The sequence below is a fragment of the Molossus molossus genome, unplaced genomic scaffold, assembly GCF_014108415.1.
Source record: "Molossus molossus isolate mMolMol1 unplaced genomic scaffold, mMolMol1.p scaffold_m16_p_19, whole genome shotgun sequence".
NCBI classification, from domain to species: domain Eukaryota; kingdom Metazoa; phylum Chordata; class Mammalia; order Chiroptera; family Molossidae; genus Molossus; species Molossus molossus.
Window position 1 is genome coordinate 19,119,068 of NW_023425354.1, and position 18,691 is coordinate 19,137,758.

Sequence of the window (18,691 nt, forward strand, 5' to 3'; positions counted from 1 at the left end):
TATTTTTAATCTCTTTTTTTTTTTTCTTTTCAGTATATAACCAGAACAATTTTTATTTTCTTTCTTCATTAGGGATTTTGAGGTGCCACTGAACAATAATTTTGTTTATTTAGTCAGGAAATTTTTTTCCTCACAGTTGCGATCTTGCAGTAAGAGTGAATTGATATCTAAGAGCTCAGAGATCCTCATGATGTTTCAGCAAGTTCATCGAAAACCCATGGCATCCTTTGTTACCACTCCTGTTCCACCAGATTTTACCAGGTATGATGCAGTTTTAAAATTTCATATTCATAATAAGTTTATGTGCAAATGCATATACTTGCTTTTTTTTAATGTTGTTTTTCTTTATTTTTTAAGATGCTGTTTATAAGGGTGTGGTCTAGAAGACTTTAGTTAATGCATGTAAATCTGGTTTAAAAAATTCTTGTGGACTCGTACATTTTTTAGTGTAAAGAGGTGATGATAGTGAATTAGGAATTGGTTTCTTCTTGGAGCTTCATCTTCCACACTGTAGAAAAACTAATTGATCACATTTTATTTCATGACTGTCCATTCTTTTTTTTAAGTTAATATATAATTGACATAACACCCTGTTTGAAGTTTACAACATAATATTTTATATATTGAGAAATGATCACAATAAGTCCAATGTGTAGTTTACATCCATCACCATAACATAGAAAAATTTTTTTCTTGTGATGAGAATTTTTTTTTTTTTAATCTTTCTATGTTGTTTGTTTGGGTTTTTTTGTTATTATTAATTTAGTTTTGTTACAGATGTTTCTCCTTTTTTCCCCATTGGTGATGAGAACTTTTAAGACCTCTCTTAGCAAGTTTCAAATATGCAACACAGTATTATTAACTATAGCCACCATGTTATAAAATACAGTTCCATAACTTATTTTATAACTAAAAGTTTATACCTTTTGACCTCTTTTTTAAGATTCCTCAAATAAGTGAGATCATGCAGCATTTTTCTTTCTGACTTATTTTACTCATTTTACATAATGCTTTCAGTGTTCATCCATGTTGTCTCATGTTCATTCTTTTATTTACCTTTGGAGTTTACTTATATCTTATTACACAGTGACTATAGCTTTTTACATGTATGTTAACAAATGAAAACTCATGGATGGATGAAAAGATTTTGAAGGTGATATGGTTATATCTCCAAACCCTAAAAGATCTGGAAATAACAATTTGTTACATTCTATGCATCTTTTTAATTTTTGTCTTGGGCAGTCTTAGAATTCTTCTCAACAGCATATTCTTTTAAGTATTTGAGAATACCCTTTGGTGTTAAGAGCAATGATTCTTTTTTGTTATTGTTTTAGTCCTCATCCAAGGATATTTTTCCAATGATCTTCTAGATGGAGTAGAAAGGAGGGAGAAAGAGAAACATCGATGTGAGAGAGACACATTGATTGGTTGCCTCTTGCATGACCCCGATTGGGGCCAGGGGTCGAACCTGCAACTAAGGTACATGTCCTTGACCGGGGATTGAACCTGCGACCCTTCATATTTCGGGCTGACACTCTAACCGCTGAGCCATATCAGCCAGGGCAAGAGCAATGGTTCTTTTTTTTTTTTTAATCCTCATCCGAGGATACTTTTTCCCATTTATCTTCAGATAGAATGGGAGGGAGGAAGAGAGGGAGAGAGAGAGCACAAGTGAGTGAGAGAGACAGAGAGAGGGAGACATTGATTGGTTGCTTCCCACATGACCCTTCCAAGGCCAAGGACGGAACCGCAGCCAGGTAAGTGCCCTTGACCAGAATTGAACTTGCGACACTTTGGTCCAGGGGCTGGCGCTCTAACCACTGAACCAAACCATCCAGGACAAGAACAGTGGTTTTCTTTTTCTTTCTTTTTTTTTTTTTAATTTATTTTTGTTACAGATGTTTCTCCTTTTTCCCCAATTGACACCCTCCTCCGATCTCCCCCCTCCAACAGCATTGTCGTCTGTGTCCATGGGTTACACATACATGCATATAAATTCTGTGGTTTATCTTCCCCCCACCGACCCGTGGTTTATCAGTCTGTACCATACATCTATGTATCTGGGTCTGCTTTGTTCATCAGTTTGTTTTGTTCATTATATTCCACAAATAAGTGAGATAATGTGATATTTGTCTTTCTCTGATTGGCCTGTTCCGCTTAGGATAATACTCTCCAGGTCCCTCCATGTCGTCTCAAAGGATAAGAGATCTTTTTCTTACAGCTGAATAGTATTCCATTGTGTATATGTACCACAGCTTTTTTATCCACTCATTTATTGATGGATACTTGGGCTGTTTCCAGATCTTAGCAGTTGTAAATAGGGAGAGCAGTGGTTCTTAACACTGGTTGTATATTAGACTCACTTGGGATTCTTTTGGAAATTTACCATTGTTGACTCATACCCCAGGTCATTTGAAGTAAATTTCTGCGTGTGTATTAATCTGCTTGGACTGCCAAAACAAAATACCACAAACTGGATGGCTTATGCAACAGAAGTTTTTTTTCTCAGTTTTGGGGGCAAGAAGTCAAATATCAAGGTGCTAGAAAATTTTATTTCTGGTGAGGCCTCTCTTGGCTTATAGACAGCTGCCTCCTTACTCTGTCCTCAACATGACCTTTTCTTTGCATGTACAGATTTCAATTACTGGTGTCTTTTCCTCTTCTAAAGAAATGAGTCATATTGGATTAGGGACCTGATGTTATTACCTGATTTAACCTTAAATACCTTCCTAAAGATCCTGTCTCCAAATACAATCACATTGCAGGTTAAGGCTTCAACATATGAATCTTGGGCATGAGGAGGGGGCAGGCACAATTCAGTCTATAACATTGGGTACAGCTAGATATTTGTAGTTTATTCTTTTTAACTCTCCTTAGCTTATTCCTAAGATGAGAGGTTAAACCACTGCTTCAAAGAAATATGTTGGTATGAGAGACTTTATTTAGTTCATCTTATACTTTAGAGATGACTTATGAATTACTATCAAGCATTTCTAGCATGTTGAAGGCTATGGTAGATTTAGGAAACAACCTTTGTTATAAAAAGGTTTATGTGTTTAGCTGCCTTTTTCTCTAATATGTGATTGTACTAGACTGCTGGTGTAAGCCAGGATTTTCCAATTTAGGCATTGTTGACATTTTGAGCTGGATACTTTCTTGTGCGTTGGAGGAAGCTTTCCTGTGTATTGTAGGATGTAACACCATAGCACTTCTCCCTTTGCAGATGTGACAAAAACATTTCCAGATATTTCCAGATGTTTCATGGGGGCAAAATTGACCCTGGTTTAGAATCACTGGTATAAGCCTTTGTTCCTTATCACAGGTGCACTCCTGGATATCATGACCACCTATAGTTCTATAAACAGAAGGACAAAGTTTTTCTGATGAGACCTCAGGTAGTTCTCACTGATTGATAAGTAGTTTTTCTTTCTGAATTAACAAACCAGATACAATATTTATATTTTATTAAAACACTGAATATTATTTTAAAAATTGGGTGTATGCTGTCATTAAGTAAATCTGGGTGAACTAAGATGTCCACTAATATTCCAGGCTGCCTCTTTGATAATGTAATCAGCCATTTCAGTTTTGAAGATTTTAAACTATTCCATCACCAGTAGAATGAAACCAGTTTTGACATAAATACCATTTTTTTAAAATGTGTTTTTCAATTCCCAGGCCTGTTCCCTTATAATATTCGGGGGGTGGTATCCAGAAAATGAATCATGAGCATCCTAAGTAATTCTGCACTAAAGTTTGGGATCCATTAATATAACTAAACTGCTATCCTGATATCACTTGGCAGGCAGCTCTGCTTTAGACTTCTTGAGTGTCAGTCTCTGTCATCTCCAGTGATCTGTTCCCTTTCTAACTGCTCAAGGGGCTCAGAACCCCAACAATCCCTTGCTTTCACTACCTTTTTGGGTGTATGTGGAAGGGACTGAAATTAGGAGGAAGAGTGTAGAAAGCACATCAATAAAGAGGAAACCACCAAAAAAAATTTACAAGTCTGATAATTAGGGAGCTTTCCATGGGTAAAAGTCATCGTAAGGCTCCCTTTCACCAGGAATGCTTATTGTCTTACTGGAAGTTCTGGCTTGTAACTTATGCATAATTTTTAAAACAAATTTAGTTTATGAGTGGCAATATACAGGAAATAGGTGTTCATCTGTTGATGCATGGGATCAGCAAGGGCCAAATAAGAAAGGCCAGCATTTATTGACATTAAGTTACAGACCAAAGTTTAGATATGCAAAGCAGTGGTGAATATTTTTAAGTTTTGAGATCATGGGACTGGATTGAGTTCTGTCAGTTGATGATTAGTGATGGAGCCACAGTGGAAAATAGAAGATCATTAAACAAATGCAGTGTTATTATTAATGACTATATGCTCAGCTGTTGTAGGTGCTACATAGGAGATATGGAAAAACTAATAATTTTACAAAGTACATATTTCAAATTAAATAGTAGAGACATATTAAATTATGTGTTACTCAAGTATATACTCTTTTTTTTTTTTTCCCCTCACTTGATATTTTTTCATTTATCTTCAGATAGAGCAGGAGGGAGAGAGAGGGAGGGAGAGAGAGAGAGAAACATCGATGTGAGAGAGACACATGGACTGGTCGCCACTCACACAACCCCAACAGGGGCCGGGGACGAACCGCAGCCGAGGTACATGCCCTTAGCGGGAACCGAACCCAGGACTCTCTCATCCATGGATCGACGCTCTAACTGCTGAGCCAAACCGGCCAGGGCACAGTATTTTTTTTAATGGAATAAATTCAGTCATAAAGACCAGAGTAGAGGGAGTATCGAAATAGAACTATGAAACCATAAAGCTGTACTTTACTTGCAAACAGAGTGGTGACATCTGTATGATTTCAGACAACCTTTGAAGGAGGTGAAAAAGATGTGAGCTATTCAGCTATACATACTTACTTTGAAATAAAGAATAATGTATTTTCTAATCTATATGTTTACTGGCAAACCACAAAAATTTTTAGGTACTATCATTGTATGAAAATGCTATGAATGGATCTTATATCTTATTTTGGTAATCACAAATTTTCATGAATTGAACTTTAGAAAATATATCTAAAGATGTGAAATGGCTTGCAGTTATCTTTTTGGTCAATTTATAATTTTATATATTAAATGTATAACACTGTGTTACAGTACTATGTATGACAGTGTATCATAAATGTTTTTGTGAGTGTGACTTCTGTGGTATTCTAATGACAGTACTATAGACTGTTCACATAAGGGTATTTAGCAGCCAGATAGACTATCATTGTGACTGTCTCCTGTGATTGTAGTTCATTTCTCTTTGGAGAAGACTGAATAAAACTCAAATTGCGTGAGGTAATCTTGCCTTACCAAGAAACTGTTAATGTGTTAATCCATCCTATGGCCTGTCCCTTTTGTGGTTATGTATTCTTATCCTATAAAATTGAATAGGTATATTTGCTAGTAAATACTCTCAAAGTCTTTAAGGTCTGTCAGTATTCCTCATAATTTGTTCTGAAGAAAGAATTTGGGGATTTATTGTGATGTATTTTGCTTTTGTTGTCTTTTGGTTTTTAAAACTGTTTATATTGGTTCCATATTTCAGGTTTTCAGTCTAAGCATCAATTTCTTCCTTTTTCTATTTCATGAGTACTGTTTAAATGTCTCTTATACTTATTTTAATACTTAATTACATACTGCATGGTAAAAAATTATATTTTATAAACTATTTGTTGAGTCTTCAATTTCATTGCAAACTTTTGATGTAATCTATTGATAGGTTTATGAATTTATTTGACTTAATGTTATTTTTAATAAGGATATAAAATATTTCTTAGGGACTTAGTTTAGTTTAATAAAATTTTTAAGATATTATTGAGGGACTTGACTTTGTTTTTTAACTAAATGAAATCTTAAACTTACATAAGCCAAATAATATTGATTTGCCTTTTCTTTTTTTTTAGTGAATTAGTACCATCTTATGATTCAGCTACTTTTGTTTTAGAGAATTTCAGGTAAGAGATTTTAACAGCTCTGGATTTTTGCATGTGTATATATAAGTAAGAGCCAAGAAGGTGTTATTCCAGGGTAGAATATAGACCTAATGAACTTTGATACTCGGTGTTGTCTTAAAAGAGACAAATTTTCTATTAGAAGCATAATGGCCCTTTGTGTGGATTGTATTATTCCTTCAGGGCAGATTACTTCTTTAGTCTGGGAAAAGTAACCGGGTTTTAAACAAGAGGGTCCACTTAGCTTTTGTTAAGGTAGGTGAATGGGAAGATAGAGAAAAGCGCCCTGGCCGGTTTGGCTCAGCGGTTGGTCAGCCTGCGGTACAGAGAGACCCGGGTTCGGTTCCCGCTAAGGGCACATACCTCGGTTGCAGTTTGTCCCCGGCCCTGGTTGCTCGTGCGGGTGGCAGCCACTCGATGTGTCCCTTCACATCAATGTTTCTCTCTCTTTCTCTCTTCCTCTCTCTCCCTCCCGCTCTATCTGAACAAAAAATGAAAAAATGTCCTCGGGTGAAGATAAAAAAAAAAGATAGAGAAAAGTGAGCCTCTTCTGCATTCTCAGAAATAACAGTGATGGGAACAAGTCTATTTGGGTCCAGTTTCTCTAAACTCAAAGTGAGGAGTTGTGGATAAGAGGCCATTATTGTAACAAGTTTGTAAGCTTTGTAACTTACATGTTAATTTTTAAAGGCATTATCACTGTTTCTCTAAGATTAGAAGCAAAAATCATAAGAAGATCCTAAGAACTTGTCTTCAAGGGCTGCATACCAACAATATAAGGTTTTGCCTTGGGGAGGATAACCATCAAAAGAAGGCCAAACTGAGAATTTATAATACTCCTTCTATAATGTATTTTTCTTAAGGGATAATTTTGTGGGTAAAATGTAGACTTTCTGATACTTTCATTAAGATTTAGCACATGCTTTTGTTTTTTCATTTGAAAAAGGCTAATTATACTACAGGGTATTGAGGAAGAGAGACAATTTTTTCTTCTTCTTTAGTGGTGAAAAATTGCTGTTGCAGTGGTAAATAAAATCAGGAGACTGATACTTAATTATATTTTCCTTTTCTTTCAACTCTCACAGTTTTGAGAGTACCTTTAAACTGAAACTGAACAGATACTGCCAAATACTTCAGTATTATTAAATATTCCTTTATTTTCTGGCCCAGCCAGTGTGGCTCAGTTGTTGAGCATCACCCCATGTACCAAGAGATCGCCCGTTCATTTTTAGGTTGGAGCACCTGTCCAGGTTTCTGGCTGGTCCTCAGTGGGGGCGTGCAGGAGGCAGCTGATCAATGTTCTTCTTCATCAGTGTTTCTCTCTCCCTCTCCCTTCCTCTCTCTAAAATCAATAAAGAAAAAATAAATAAATAAATATTCTTTTATTTCTGGATGCAACTATATATAAATTTATCCAGTGTAATCTTGACTTTTACTTTGTCCATGGCTTGAAATAAGTAACATAAATAAAGTGGCTGGTTTTGGTTTTGATCTTGTGATTTGGTTGGTTTTCTTTTACTTTAGCACTTTGCGCCAGAGAGCAGATCCTGTTTACAGTCCACCTCTTCAAGTTTCAGGACTTTGTTGGAGGTTAAAAGTTTACCCAGTAAGTTTTACATATTTTTTTTAAACCCAAGATCTTTCTTTCAGAGTTCTGTAGTACACTGGTTTACTTTTTTGGTGGAGTAAGTAAAGCATTGACGATTTTAATGTTTCTTTGAGTTCTATTACTAATTCTGTGGAAAAATGAATTAAATATGAACAGTATGAATCCTAACTTATTGCTGAATATTATTTCTTATTTGTAGGAAGATACTTATTTTTAGAAGACATGTTTAAAATTCTTATTTTAAAAACTTTTTAAAAATAAAATACAGAAAGCCATCAGAACACATGTATGCTGATTGCATACTCATTGTGCATTTCAGTATGTTCCTTTGATCTGTATATTTCTGCAAATTGGCATCTGGATCCAGTGTCATGGTGAGATGCTAAGTCGATTCCTATGGAAAGAATATAAGCAGTAGTGTGTTTTTTTAAATCACATAATGTCTAGTCACATCTCTCTTTGTGGTATTGGCAGCTATTGATGCTCATTGCCTCCATCTGTGACTGCAAAACAGTGATACTCTCATTTTGAGGTTTTTTTCACTCATTAGTTGTAATAGTTTTATAAGAGATGCTTTTCTTTATTATTTGGTTACTCAATAACAGTTATTTTTTTTCTTTTTAATCTTCACCCGAGAACATTTTTGCATTTATCTTCAGATAGAGTGAGAGGGAGATAGGGAGGAAGAGAGAGAGAAATATCAATGTGAGAAAGACACATCAAGTGGATGCCACCCACACGACCCCAACTGGGCCTGGGGACAAACTGCTACCGAGGTATGTGCCCTTAGTGGGAACCGAATCCGGGTCTCTCTGATCCACAGGCCAACACTCTTAACTGCTGAGCCAAACCGGCCAGGGCAATAACAGTTCATTTTTAAGAGGCAGGATTCTTTCCTGTTATTTACCAGTTTTCCTTTCTATTCTCTGAAAGTGATTAATTAGGTTTTTAAAAATATTATGAACTCATGGATTTATACATAGTTAATCTCTTCAAGTTGGCTTCTGTGTCACTTTGCTTTGGCTCTAATATTCACTAGTAATAGAACTTTAGTAGTTAGCTTTCTTGTTTCTTCCATGGCAAGATATTCTGGGCTCATCTTATACATTTTTACTCTGTACCTGGAATTGGCCATTTTATCCAAATATCTCTGATTTCTTTCAATGGGGCAATTGTATTTCATGACCTAACTGGGCACTTAGGGATGCTCATGCCACACTGTTCACTGTTTCTAGACTCCTTAGTGAACAGTGCTAGCAAATATATAGGTACATAAATGTATGTGGATGTTTCTGGGGAGCTAACATGTGATCTGACATGTCAATGGCTACTTTTAGAAAACTTTAGTTTTAAGAAAGCTCCAGTTTGTGGGAGAGGGTGCTGGCCCAGGAGTAGTGCACACACACACACACACACACACACACACACGCACACATACAAGCACACCTCTTCACCAGCAGGCAGGGTCCCATTGCACCCCAGCACCCAGGAAATGTCTCTAGCTCTATCTGCTATCCTCTGTTTGAGTCTTCTGGTCTAACTATGAGTTCAGCTCTCATGCCTGAATTCTGCCTTCGGCACCTGCATGATTTTCAGTGCTGGAGTTGCCCTTGGATGCTGTCAGAACATTAATTTCTTCCTTGAACTCCATGGTAACCCATTCATTGTTCAATACCATGCTATTTAGCCTCCATGATTTCAAATGTCTTTGCATGTTCTTGTTGCATGTTTCACTGTTTGGTTTTGGGAAGGAGGGTGAGGGCCCTGCACCTTCCTGGGGTATGGGGGACCATCCATTTAGCAGAACTGCCCTTCCATGGTTCATGAATTAAAAGAGCCTGTCAAAAAGTTCAATACCTCTCTCTAACATTATGTTCCTAATTAATTTACTGTCTATAATTATTTCTATCTTACTAGCCATAGCATTTTTAACCGCCATTGAATGAAAAATTTCAGGCTATATACAACTCTGTAAAGCCCCCCCCCCCCCAAATATTTATTTTTTAAATTATTTAATAGACTTTGTTTTTAGGAGTAATAGTAGGTTAACAGTAAAATTGATTGGAAAATATAGAGCGTTCCATTCATTCGACCCCACACATACACAGCCTTCCCTGTTATCAATATATCCAGCATCGGAGTGCAGTTGTTGCAGTTGATGAATTTACATTGACATATTGTCACCCAAGGTTCCAGTTTACATTAGAGTTCATTCTGTTTTGTTGTACATTGTATAGGTTTGGGTTTGGGTTTGGGTTTGTTTTTAAGCCAAAGACTATAATTTGAGAAAAACTGGGTATGAGTGTGTAATACTTTAAAAAACAGTAGTCATGTGAACAAAGTACAGGATAAGTACAGAGTGGAATAATTATCTTTGCAAAATCCTATAATAGAAATTGAAACAACTTCTTAATTTCCAATCTTATATGAAATCCTAACATAGAAATGATATTTAATTATTTTCAGCATCAAATGTTAACCTTTTCCTGTTATACTCTTTATTGGTATTAAATATTATTTTTTGTTTATTCTGGTGAAATTTAGTATTAGTTTTTTTAAATATTTTTCTTTGGGATTTTCCTTTTTCTTGGCTGATTTTTAAGAGTTCTGTCTATGGTCCTGGCCGGTGTGGCTCAGTGGTAGAGTGTCAGCCCGCGGACCAATGAGTCATGGGTTCAATTGTGGCAGAGGGCATGTACCTCGGTTGCAGTTCGTCCCAGCCCTGGTTGGGATTGTACAGGAGACAACCAGTCGATGTGTCCCTCTCACGATGATGATTCTCTCTCTCTCCCTCCCACTCTATTTGAGGATAAATAGAAAACTATCATTGAGTGAGGATTAAAAAAGATAAAAGAGTTCTTGTCTATGGCCCTGGCCGGTTTGGCTCAGTGGTTAGAATGTTGGCCAGCAGACCAATGTGTCACAGGTTTGATTCTGGTCAAGGGCACATACCTCGGTTGTGGTTTGGTCCCCGGCCGTGGTCGGGGTTGTGCAGGAGGCAACCAATTGATGTGTCACTCTCATATCAATATTTCTCTTTCTTTCTTTCTCTCCCTCTCTCCCTCCCTCTCCCACTCTATCTGAAGGTAAATGGAAAAATATCCTTGGGTGAGGATTTAAAAAACAAAAGAGGCCCTGGCCAGTTTGGCTCAGCAGTTAGAACATCACCCGCAGACCAGAGAGTCCCAGGTTCGGTTCCCGCTAAGGGCACATACCTCGTGTTGCAGTTTGTCCCCGGCCCCAATTGGGGTCATGTGGGTGGCAACCAGTCAATGTGTCTCTCTCACATCGATGTTTTTCTCTCTCCCACTTTCTCTGAAGATAAATGCAAAAAAATGTCCTCGGGTGAGGATAAAAAAAATAAACAAAAACCAGAAGAGTTCTGTCTATGTTAAAACACTTAACTCTTCATAGTTATTGATGTTTTTATGTGTTTTTTCTGGATGTGCAAAAGTTTTAAATTGTTACAGACTCAAATCTTTTAGTCTTTTTATTATTTCTCTCATTGCTTTTAAGCTTAGGAGTACTTCCTAATATCATATATTAGTTTGTGGTTTTTGTTTAATTATGGCTTAATATAAATTGATCTGGAGTTTGTATTTCTATAACTGTTTTTTTTAAGGATGGAAATGGAGTTGTTCGTGGTTACTACTTATCAGTGTTTCTGGAACTCTCAGCGGGCTTACCTGAAACTTCCAAGTAAGGCATGCAATTAAATAACTATCTTTAGTGTGTGTTTATATACATTCTTCTTCATCATTTTTTATTAACTATGTTGTTAATTACTGTATTATGTTTGTGAAAGTATACACTAGTATGGAATCCCGGGAATACTATGATGACATAAACTGGGAATTCTCAAATTGTATGGCCTCAGTACTATTTATACTTTTAAAATTTATTGGGAATCTCAATGGGTTTTTCTTTATGGAGATTATATCTATTGATCTTTTCTGAATTGGAAGTTAAAACAGGAAAAATTTTTTATTAACTTTAAAATAATTTTATATATTAACATAAATAATATTTTCTTGAAAAATATTTTTTTTGTAAATCAAAAAAGTATTTGATGAAATAATCTAGCTTCACAGATTTTGAATATTATTTATGCAGTTGGGAAAAGTTTTTATGAAATAAGATTTTCATTGCATAAAATTTACCTTATAAGTAGTTTACATTTCAGTAGATTTTTGTATATTCCCCAAGTTCTACAACCATCACAGGTATTTCATTTTATTTTATTATCCTCACCTGAGGACATTTTTGCATTTATTTTCAGATAGATTGGTAGGGAGAGAAGGGGGAAGAGAGAGAGAGAAACATCGATGTGAGAGAGACATTCGAGTGGTTGCCACCCACATTACCCCAACCAGGACCAACCGAGATACGTGCCCTTAGCGGGAACTGAACCCAGGACTCTGGTCTGCAGGCCAATTCTCTAACCGCAGAACCAAACTGGCCAGGGCTAATTTCAAAACATTTTTTGTCCTGGTCGGTGTGGATCAGTGGTTAGAGAGTGTCATCCTGGAGATCACAGGTTGGATTTCCATGCTGGTCAAGGGCACATACCTGGGTTGCAGTTTCAGTCCCCTGACCCAGTCAGGGCACGTGTGGAGGGCAACTAGTCAGTGTGTCTCTTATACTAATGTTTCTCTCTCTCTCTCTCTCTCTCTCTCTCTCCCTTGCCCTCCCTCTCTTTCCTTCCCTTTCTCCTTCCCCCTCCTTCCCACTCTCTAAAAATCAATTGAAATAATATCCTTGGGTGAGGATTAACAACCAACAACAACCACAAAACGTTTTTATCACCCCACAAAGAAACCCCATACCCATTAGTGATCACTTCCCATTCCTCTTGCCCCTGTCCTTGTCAACCACTAATCTACTTTTAATTTGAAACATTTCATTCATTTATTTATTTATTTATTTATATTGAGATATAAATAACATGTAGCATTATATTAGTTTCAAGTGTACATTATAATGATTCAATATTTGTATACACTGAGAAATAAATGATCAGTAAGTTTAGTTACATCGTCACCAAAGTTATAAAAAAAATTTTTTTCTTGTCATGAAAAAGGCAGGAACATTTTAAAAACCAGTTTTAGATCATTTTGACTCTTCATTGATATTACACCAAAATTGAACAAATGCTTGTTTGGTAAATGTAATTTGTAATGTAGAATCTGAAACCATATTAGTAAATTTTATTTTACTTTATTACTTTAAAATCTGTTGGTTTGGTGTAAGATGTCTGCTTTCAGCTATGAGGAAGTAATATGAGAGTAACCCTTTCTCCTGCAACAACCAAAAAAAAAAGAAAAATAACATTTACTAGACACTGGACATGAAGCAACAAATGAAAGCAATTCCCAATAGACAAGAAAGGAACAAATGAGTTCTATGATTGCCCAAGTTTACAGACTTGAGAGAATTTTCAGTTTGTAACACAGGAGGGGAAAATGAGATACAGTCTAGCAGACTCCCTGTATTGAAGAGAGAATGCTGAGTGTCCAAGAAGAACTATGTGTATGGCTAGAGTGTATTGGACAGAATACCAGAGAGAGAGCTGCTTAGGCAGATATTGAAAGGGTTCCCTTCAAGTACTCAGCAGAGTACTGATCAGGGCTTATGTGTGAGGAAACTACCTGAATTTAGGGAAAGAACTATCTGATAGGATTATAGGGAGTGGCCTGGTGCTCATACAGGGCCAGGAATTATTTGTTCCTACCATTAAAGTGGAGACATTTACAATTCATGAGGCACTAGGTATTCAGGAAAATTTTGCCTCAGTAAAGGGGAACAGTTAGGTTAGGTTCTAGACTGAACACTGCTCTGGACCTACCTAAAAAATAAAAGCATGACCTCAAAGGATCAAATTGTTTTCAAATAACTGTATCCCAAGAAGAGCTCATGAAAATTTATAAAATCACAAAAATATTCAGCACCCCACGAAGTAAAATTTACAATATCTGCTGTTCAATCAAAGATTAACTGGCATTCAAAGAGGCAGGAAGACATAACCAATAATGAGAATAAGCAATCAAAATTAATAACTTTTTTTATGTGGAGTATATCTATTGTATTATCTGAATTAGAAATTAAAACAAGATTTTTAAACATATTAATTTGCTGAAATATTATATATTAACATAAAGGCTATATTCATGAGTGTAACTTTTTCTTTTTTTTTTATCCTCACCTGAGGACATTTTTCTATTTTTTGTTCAGGTAGAGTGGGAGGGGGAGAGAGGAAGAGAGAGAGAAACATCGATGTGAAAGGGACACATCGAGTGGCTGCCACCCACACGACCAACCAGGGCCGGGGACAAACTGCAACCGAGGTACATGCCCTTAGCGGGAACCGAACCCAGGTCTCTCGGGACCGCAGGCCGACGCTCTAACCGCTGAGCCAAACCGGCTAGGGCATGAGTGTAACTTTTTCTAAAGCAAAATAACATTTGATGAGAAAGCTTGTGTTTTGGATTTTTGGAAATCTGTGTTTTTCAACTGAATAACAAATAGGTATACAATCACCACGGATGCCCGCCAGTGTGGCTCACTGGTTGAGTGTGGACCCATGTACCAAGAGGTCACTGGTTCGATTCCTGGTCAGGCACATGCCCACGTTGTGGACCTAATCCCTGGTGGGGGGCATGCTGGAGGCAGCCAGTTGATGTTTTCTCTCATTGATGTTTTTGTCTCTCCGTCTCTCTTTAAAATCAATAAAGAAAAACTTTTTTTGTTTAAATCACCATGGATGTGGTACATTTGAACAATACTATGAACCAGTCTGACCTGATTGATATTTATATGTTTGATCTAACAATAACAGAATAAAAATTATTTTTAAGTGGGTACAGAATATTTATCAAGATAGATTATATTCTGAGACCTAAAACGTCTCAAAAGGATTCAACTCATTCAACGTATATTCTTTTACCATAATGGAATTAATTTAGATATTAATAACAGATTTTGTAAATCTGAAATATTTGAAAGTTAAATAAGACACTTAATCTCTGGATCAGAGAGGGAAGAAATCACAATGAATTTTTTAAAAAGTAATTTGAGCTCTGGCCAGTTTTGTTCAGTGGTTAGAACGTTGGCCTGTGGTCCAGAGAGACCCAAATTCGGTTCCCACTAAGGGCATGTATCTCGATTGCAGTTTGTCCCCAGCTCTGGTTGGGTCGTGCGGGAGACAGTCACTCGATGTGACCCTTTCACATTGATATTTCTCTCTTTCTTTCTTCCTCTTTCTCCCTCCCACTCTATCTGAACAAAAAATGGAAAAAATGTCCTTGGGTGAGAATAAAAAAAAAAGTAATTTGAACTGAATGAAAATGAAAACCCAGCATAGCAGAATTTTTTGTATGCTGCTAAAGCAGTAGGTAGGGAAAAATATATATCACTGAATGCCTTATACATGAAAAGCAGAAAGGTTACAAATTAATATCAATGTGTACTATAGTAAAAGAGAAAAAAGAACAAGTAAGCAGAAGAAAGGAAAAATAAAGATCAAAGCAGAATGCAATGAAATCAAAACAAAAGCCATAGAGGAAATGATAAAAATCAAAAGAACAACAAAATTTGAGGGCTACCCGGACCAGAGAGGCCCGGGTTCAGTTCCCAGTAAGGGCACGTATCTCAGTTGCAGTTTTTCCCCGGCCCTGGTTGGGGTCATATGGGTGAGGACCACTCGGTGTGTCTCTCACATTGATGTTTCTCTCTCTCTCTCTCTCTTCCCCCCTCTCTCCCTCCTGCTGTATCTCAGGATAAATTTAGAAATGTCCTTGGGTGAGGATTAAAAAAATAAATTTGAGGGCTAAAACTACATGATTGTAACAATTATAGTAAAGGTACCAAATTAGCATAAACAACATAGTATTATCAGAAGGATAGACAAATTTGCCCTGGCCCGTTTGGCTCAGTGGTTGGATCGTCAGCCCACAGACCAAAGAGTCACGGGTTTGATTCCAGTCAAAGGCACATACCTCAGTTGCGGTTCAGTTTCTGGCCCTGGTCAGGGTCGTGCCAGAAGCGACCAGTTGATATGTCCCTCTCACATCCATGTTTCTCTCTTTCTCTCGTTTTTTCCCTCCCTCCCACTGAAGATAAATGGAAAAAAATATCCTCAAGTGAGGATTTTTTAAAAAATAGATCAATGGGATATACCAGAGAATTTAGGAATAAGGATAACTGATTTTTAACAAAGATTCAAAGGCATTGCTGTGGCGAGAGTATAGTCTTTTTAGCAAATGGTGCTTGAACATTTGTATATCTATATGTAAAAAAATCTAGATTCGTACCTCACATTTTATATATAAACTTACTGAAAATGGATCATAGCCCTAGATTTAAATCCTAAACAGTGAAATTTACAGGAGAAAATCTGTGACTTTGGGTTGGGCAGTGATATTTTAGTTACAATCCAAAAGCATAACCCATAAAAGAACACATTTATAAATTAGACTTCATGAAAATTATAGTTATTTTCTTCATAATACATGGACTTGTATCCAGAATATATAAGGAACTCTCAAAACTCAACAAAAAATAAATAAAGCTCCCTCGTGGTTAAAAAGTTTGTCAGGTATCTTACTAAAGAAGATACGGCAAAATGAGCCTATGCAAGATGTTTAATAGCATTAGTCATTAGGGAAGTGGAATTTTATCAACAGTGTGATGCTACTAAATTATATTAGAAAGACTAAAATTAAAAGGGATCATACCAAGTGTTTACAAGAATACATAGAAATTTGAAGTCTCATACATTCCTGGTGGGAATGTAAAGTGGTACAGTCACTTTTGTAAGCCATTTGGTGGTTTGATAAAAAGTTAATGTACACTTAATGTATAACTCACTTCTAAGTTTTTACCCAAGAGAACAGGAACTACAGTGGAACCTTGGTTCTTGAACTTAATTCATTCCAGAAGGCTGTTCAAAAACTGAATCATTTTTTCCCATTAGAAATAATGTAAATGGAATTCATCCTTTCTAGATGAATGATTCCCTGTTTTAACTTTTTTATATACTGTAGACATCTAATGTGCTGTTTAATCTATAAATAAACACTTTTATTTTAAATATTTTTATTGATTTTTTTTTAGAAGATAGAAACATTGATGTGAGAGAGAAACCTCAATTGGCTACCTCCTGCACACCCCCTACTGGGGATCAAGCCCACAACCCAGACATGTGCCCTGACCAGCAATTGAACCTGGACCTCTCAGTCCTTGGGACCACCTTCAGTCCACTGAGCCACACCAGTTGGGCTATAAATAAACACTTTAAAAACAAAAAGTACATGAAATGTAAATGAAAATTGAATGAAAAGGAAATGTACGGTAAAAAAAAAAAAGAAAACTTAATAAGCAACAACAAAACCTAAAATATTCACAGCACAATTTTCTGAGATGTTAATAATGTGAGGTTTAATGGTAAACTGACTTCACACTCAGCATTCTCTTTGTTACCTGAGAGACACATGACCAATCGTATAAGTATCAGCCTGAAAGGGTTGTTGGGTTGAGAAGTGAATTGTTAAAGACAGGAGATGTTCTAGAACCAAGGTTTGACTATTCATGGCTATACAAAGACAAATGTTCATAACAGCTTTATTTGTAATAGCCAAATAGAACTAACTCTAATTTCCTCCAAGAAATGAATGGATAAACAATTTTTGGCATGTCCATACAATGGAATACTACTCAGCAATAAAAAGTGATAAGACATGCAGCAACATGAATGACTTTTAATTATTCTCAGTGAAAGAAACCAAAGAGGAGCACATATGTGGGATTCAACTTATATAAAACTCTAAAAGAATGCAAATTCATCTGTAGTGACAGTGCAGATGTGTGTGCTTGCATGGAGATGGGGAAACAGGGCTGGGGTTGGGTAGAGGATGGAGGGACAGATTACAAAAGGCAGAGGAAACTTAGGGACACGATGGAAATGTTTAGTATCTTGATTGTACTAATAGTGATGGTTCCATGAATTTACAGGGTGGGGCAAAAGTAGATTTACAGTTGTGAGTACACAAAACACTATTTTTTTGAAGAGTAATTAAAAATTTTTTTAAAATTCTTTTATTAATTTTTAGAGAGAGAGAGAGACACCGAGGAGAGAGAACATCGATTGGCTGCCTCCTGCATGCCCACCACTCAGGATTTGGCCCACAACCCGGGCATGTCCCCTGACCGGGAATCAAACTGGTGACCTCTTGGTGCATGGGCTGACGCACAACCACTGAGCCACACCGGCCAGGCCACAGTTTATTCTTGTATTATTTATTATTAGTGTATTTTCCATACGAATAACTTAAACCTACTTTTGCCCCGTTCCATACACATATGAAGTGTACAACATTACCAAGTTGTACACTTCAAACATGTTTAGCTTTATGCAGTTATACTTTATTAAAGCTGTTCACTCAAAAAACAAACAATAAAAACTCCATTGTTTTGTCTTGTATTGGATCTTTTATTTGTGCATGATTTTGTAATCATGCATTGATCATTTGAAAACTAGTGGTGTAGCCCTGGCCGGTTTGGCTCAGTGGTTCAAGTCTCGGCCCGCAGACCTGAGAGTCCCGGTTTTGGTTCCTGCAAAGGGCACGAGCGTCCATTGCAGTTTGTCCCCAGCCCTGGTTGGGGTCGTGTGGGTGGCAACCACTCAATGTGTCTTTTTCACATCAGTGTTTCTCCCTCTCTTCCTCACTCTCTCTCCCTCCCACTCTATCTGTTAAAAAAAGAAAACTAGTCCGGCCGGTGTGGCTCAGTGGGTCCGGCCGGTGTGGCTCAGTGGTTGAGCATTGACCCATGCACCACGAGGTCGCTGGTTCGATTCCCGGTCAGGACACATGCCCAGGTTGTGGGCCCAATCTCTAGTGGGGAGCACGCAGGAGGTGGCCAGTCGATGTTCTCTCTCATTGATGTTTCTATCTCTCTCTCCCTCTCACTTCTCTCTCTAAAATCAATAAAGAAGAATATTTGAGAAAGAAAGAAAACTAGTGGTTTACTAAATATGCAGTTAACTCATTTCATTTACAATATCAAT

The 18,691-nt window shown here is 36.9% G+C and overlaps 1 protein-coding gene across 12 annotated transcripts in view; it reads left to right on the forward strand.

Annotated features, from left to right (window-relative positions):
• TRIM37 (tripartite motif containing 37) overlaps window positions 1-18,691 on the forward strand; it is a 138,408-nt gene that overhangs the window by 34,956 nt on the left and 84,761 nt on the right. For all 12 annotated transcript variants that reach the window (XR_004960254.1, XR_004960255.1, XM_036267626.1 and 9 more), the window contains 4 exons: window positions 137-261; window positions 5,973-6,023; window positions 7,545-7,626; window positions 11,252-11,328. Coding sequence is in view for 10 of the 12 variants with exons in the window: in XM_036267626.1 (XP_036123519.1) it covers window positions 137-261; window positions 5,973-6,023; window positions 7,545-7,626; window positions 11,252-11,328 (335 nt within the window). In the remaining 2 variants the exon portion in view is untranslated. The remainder of the gene's footprint in view (window positions 1-136; window positions 262-5,972; window positions 6,024-7,544; window positions 7,627-11,251; window positions 11,329-18,691) is intronic.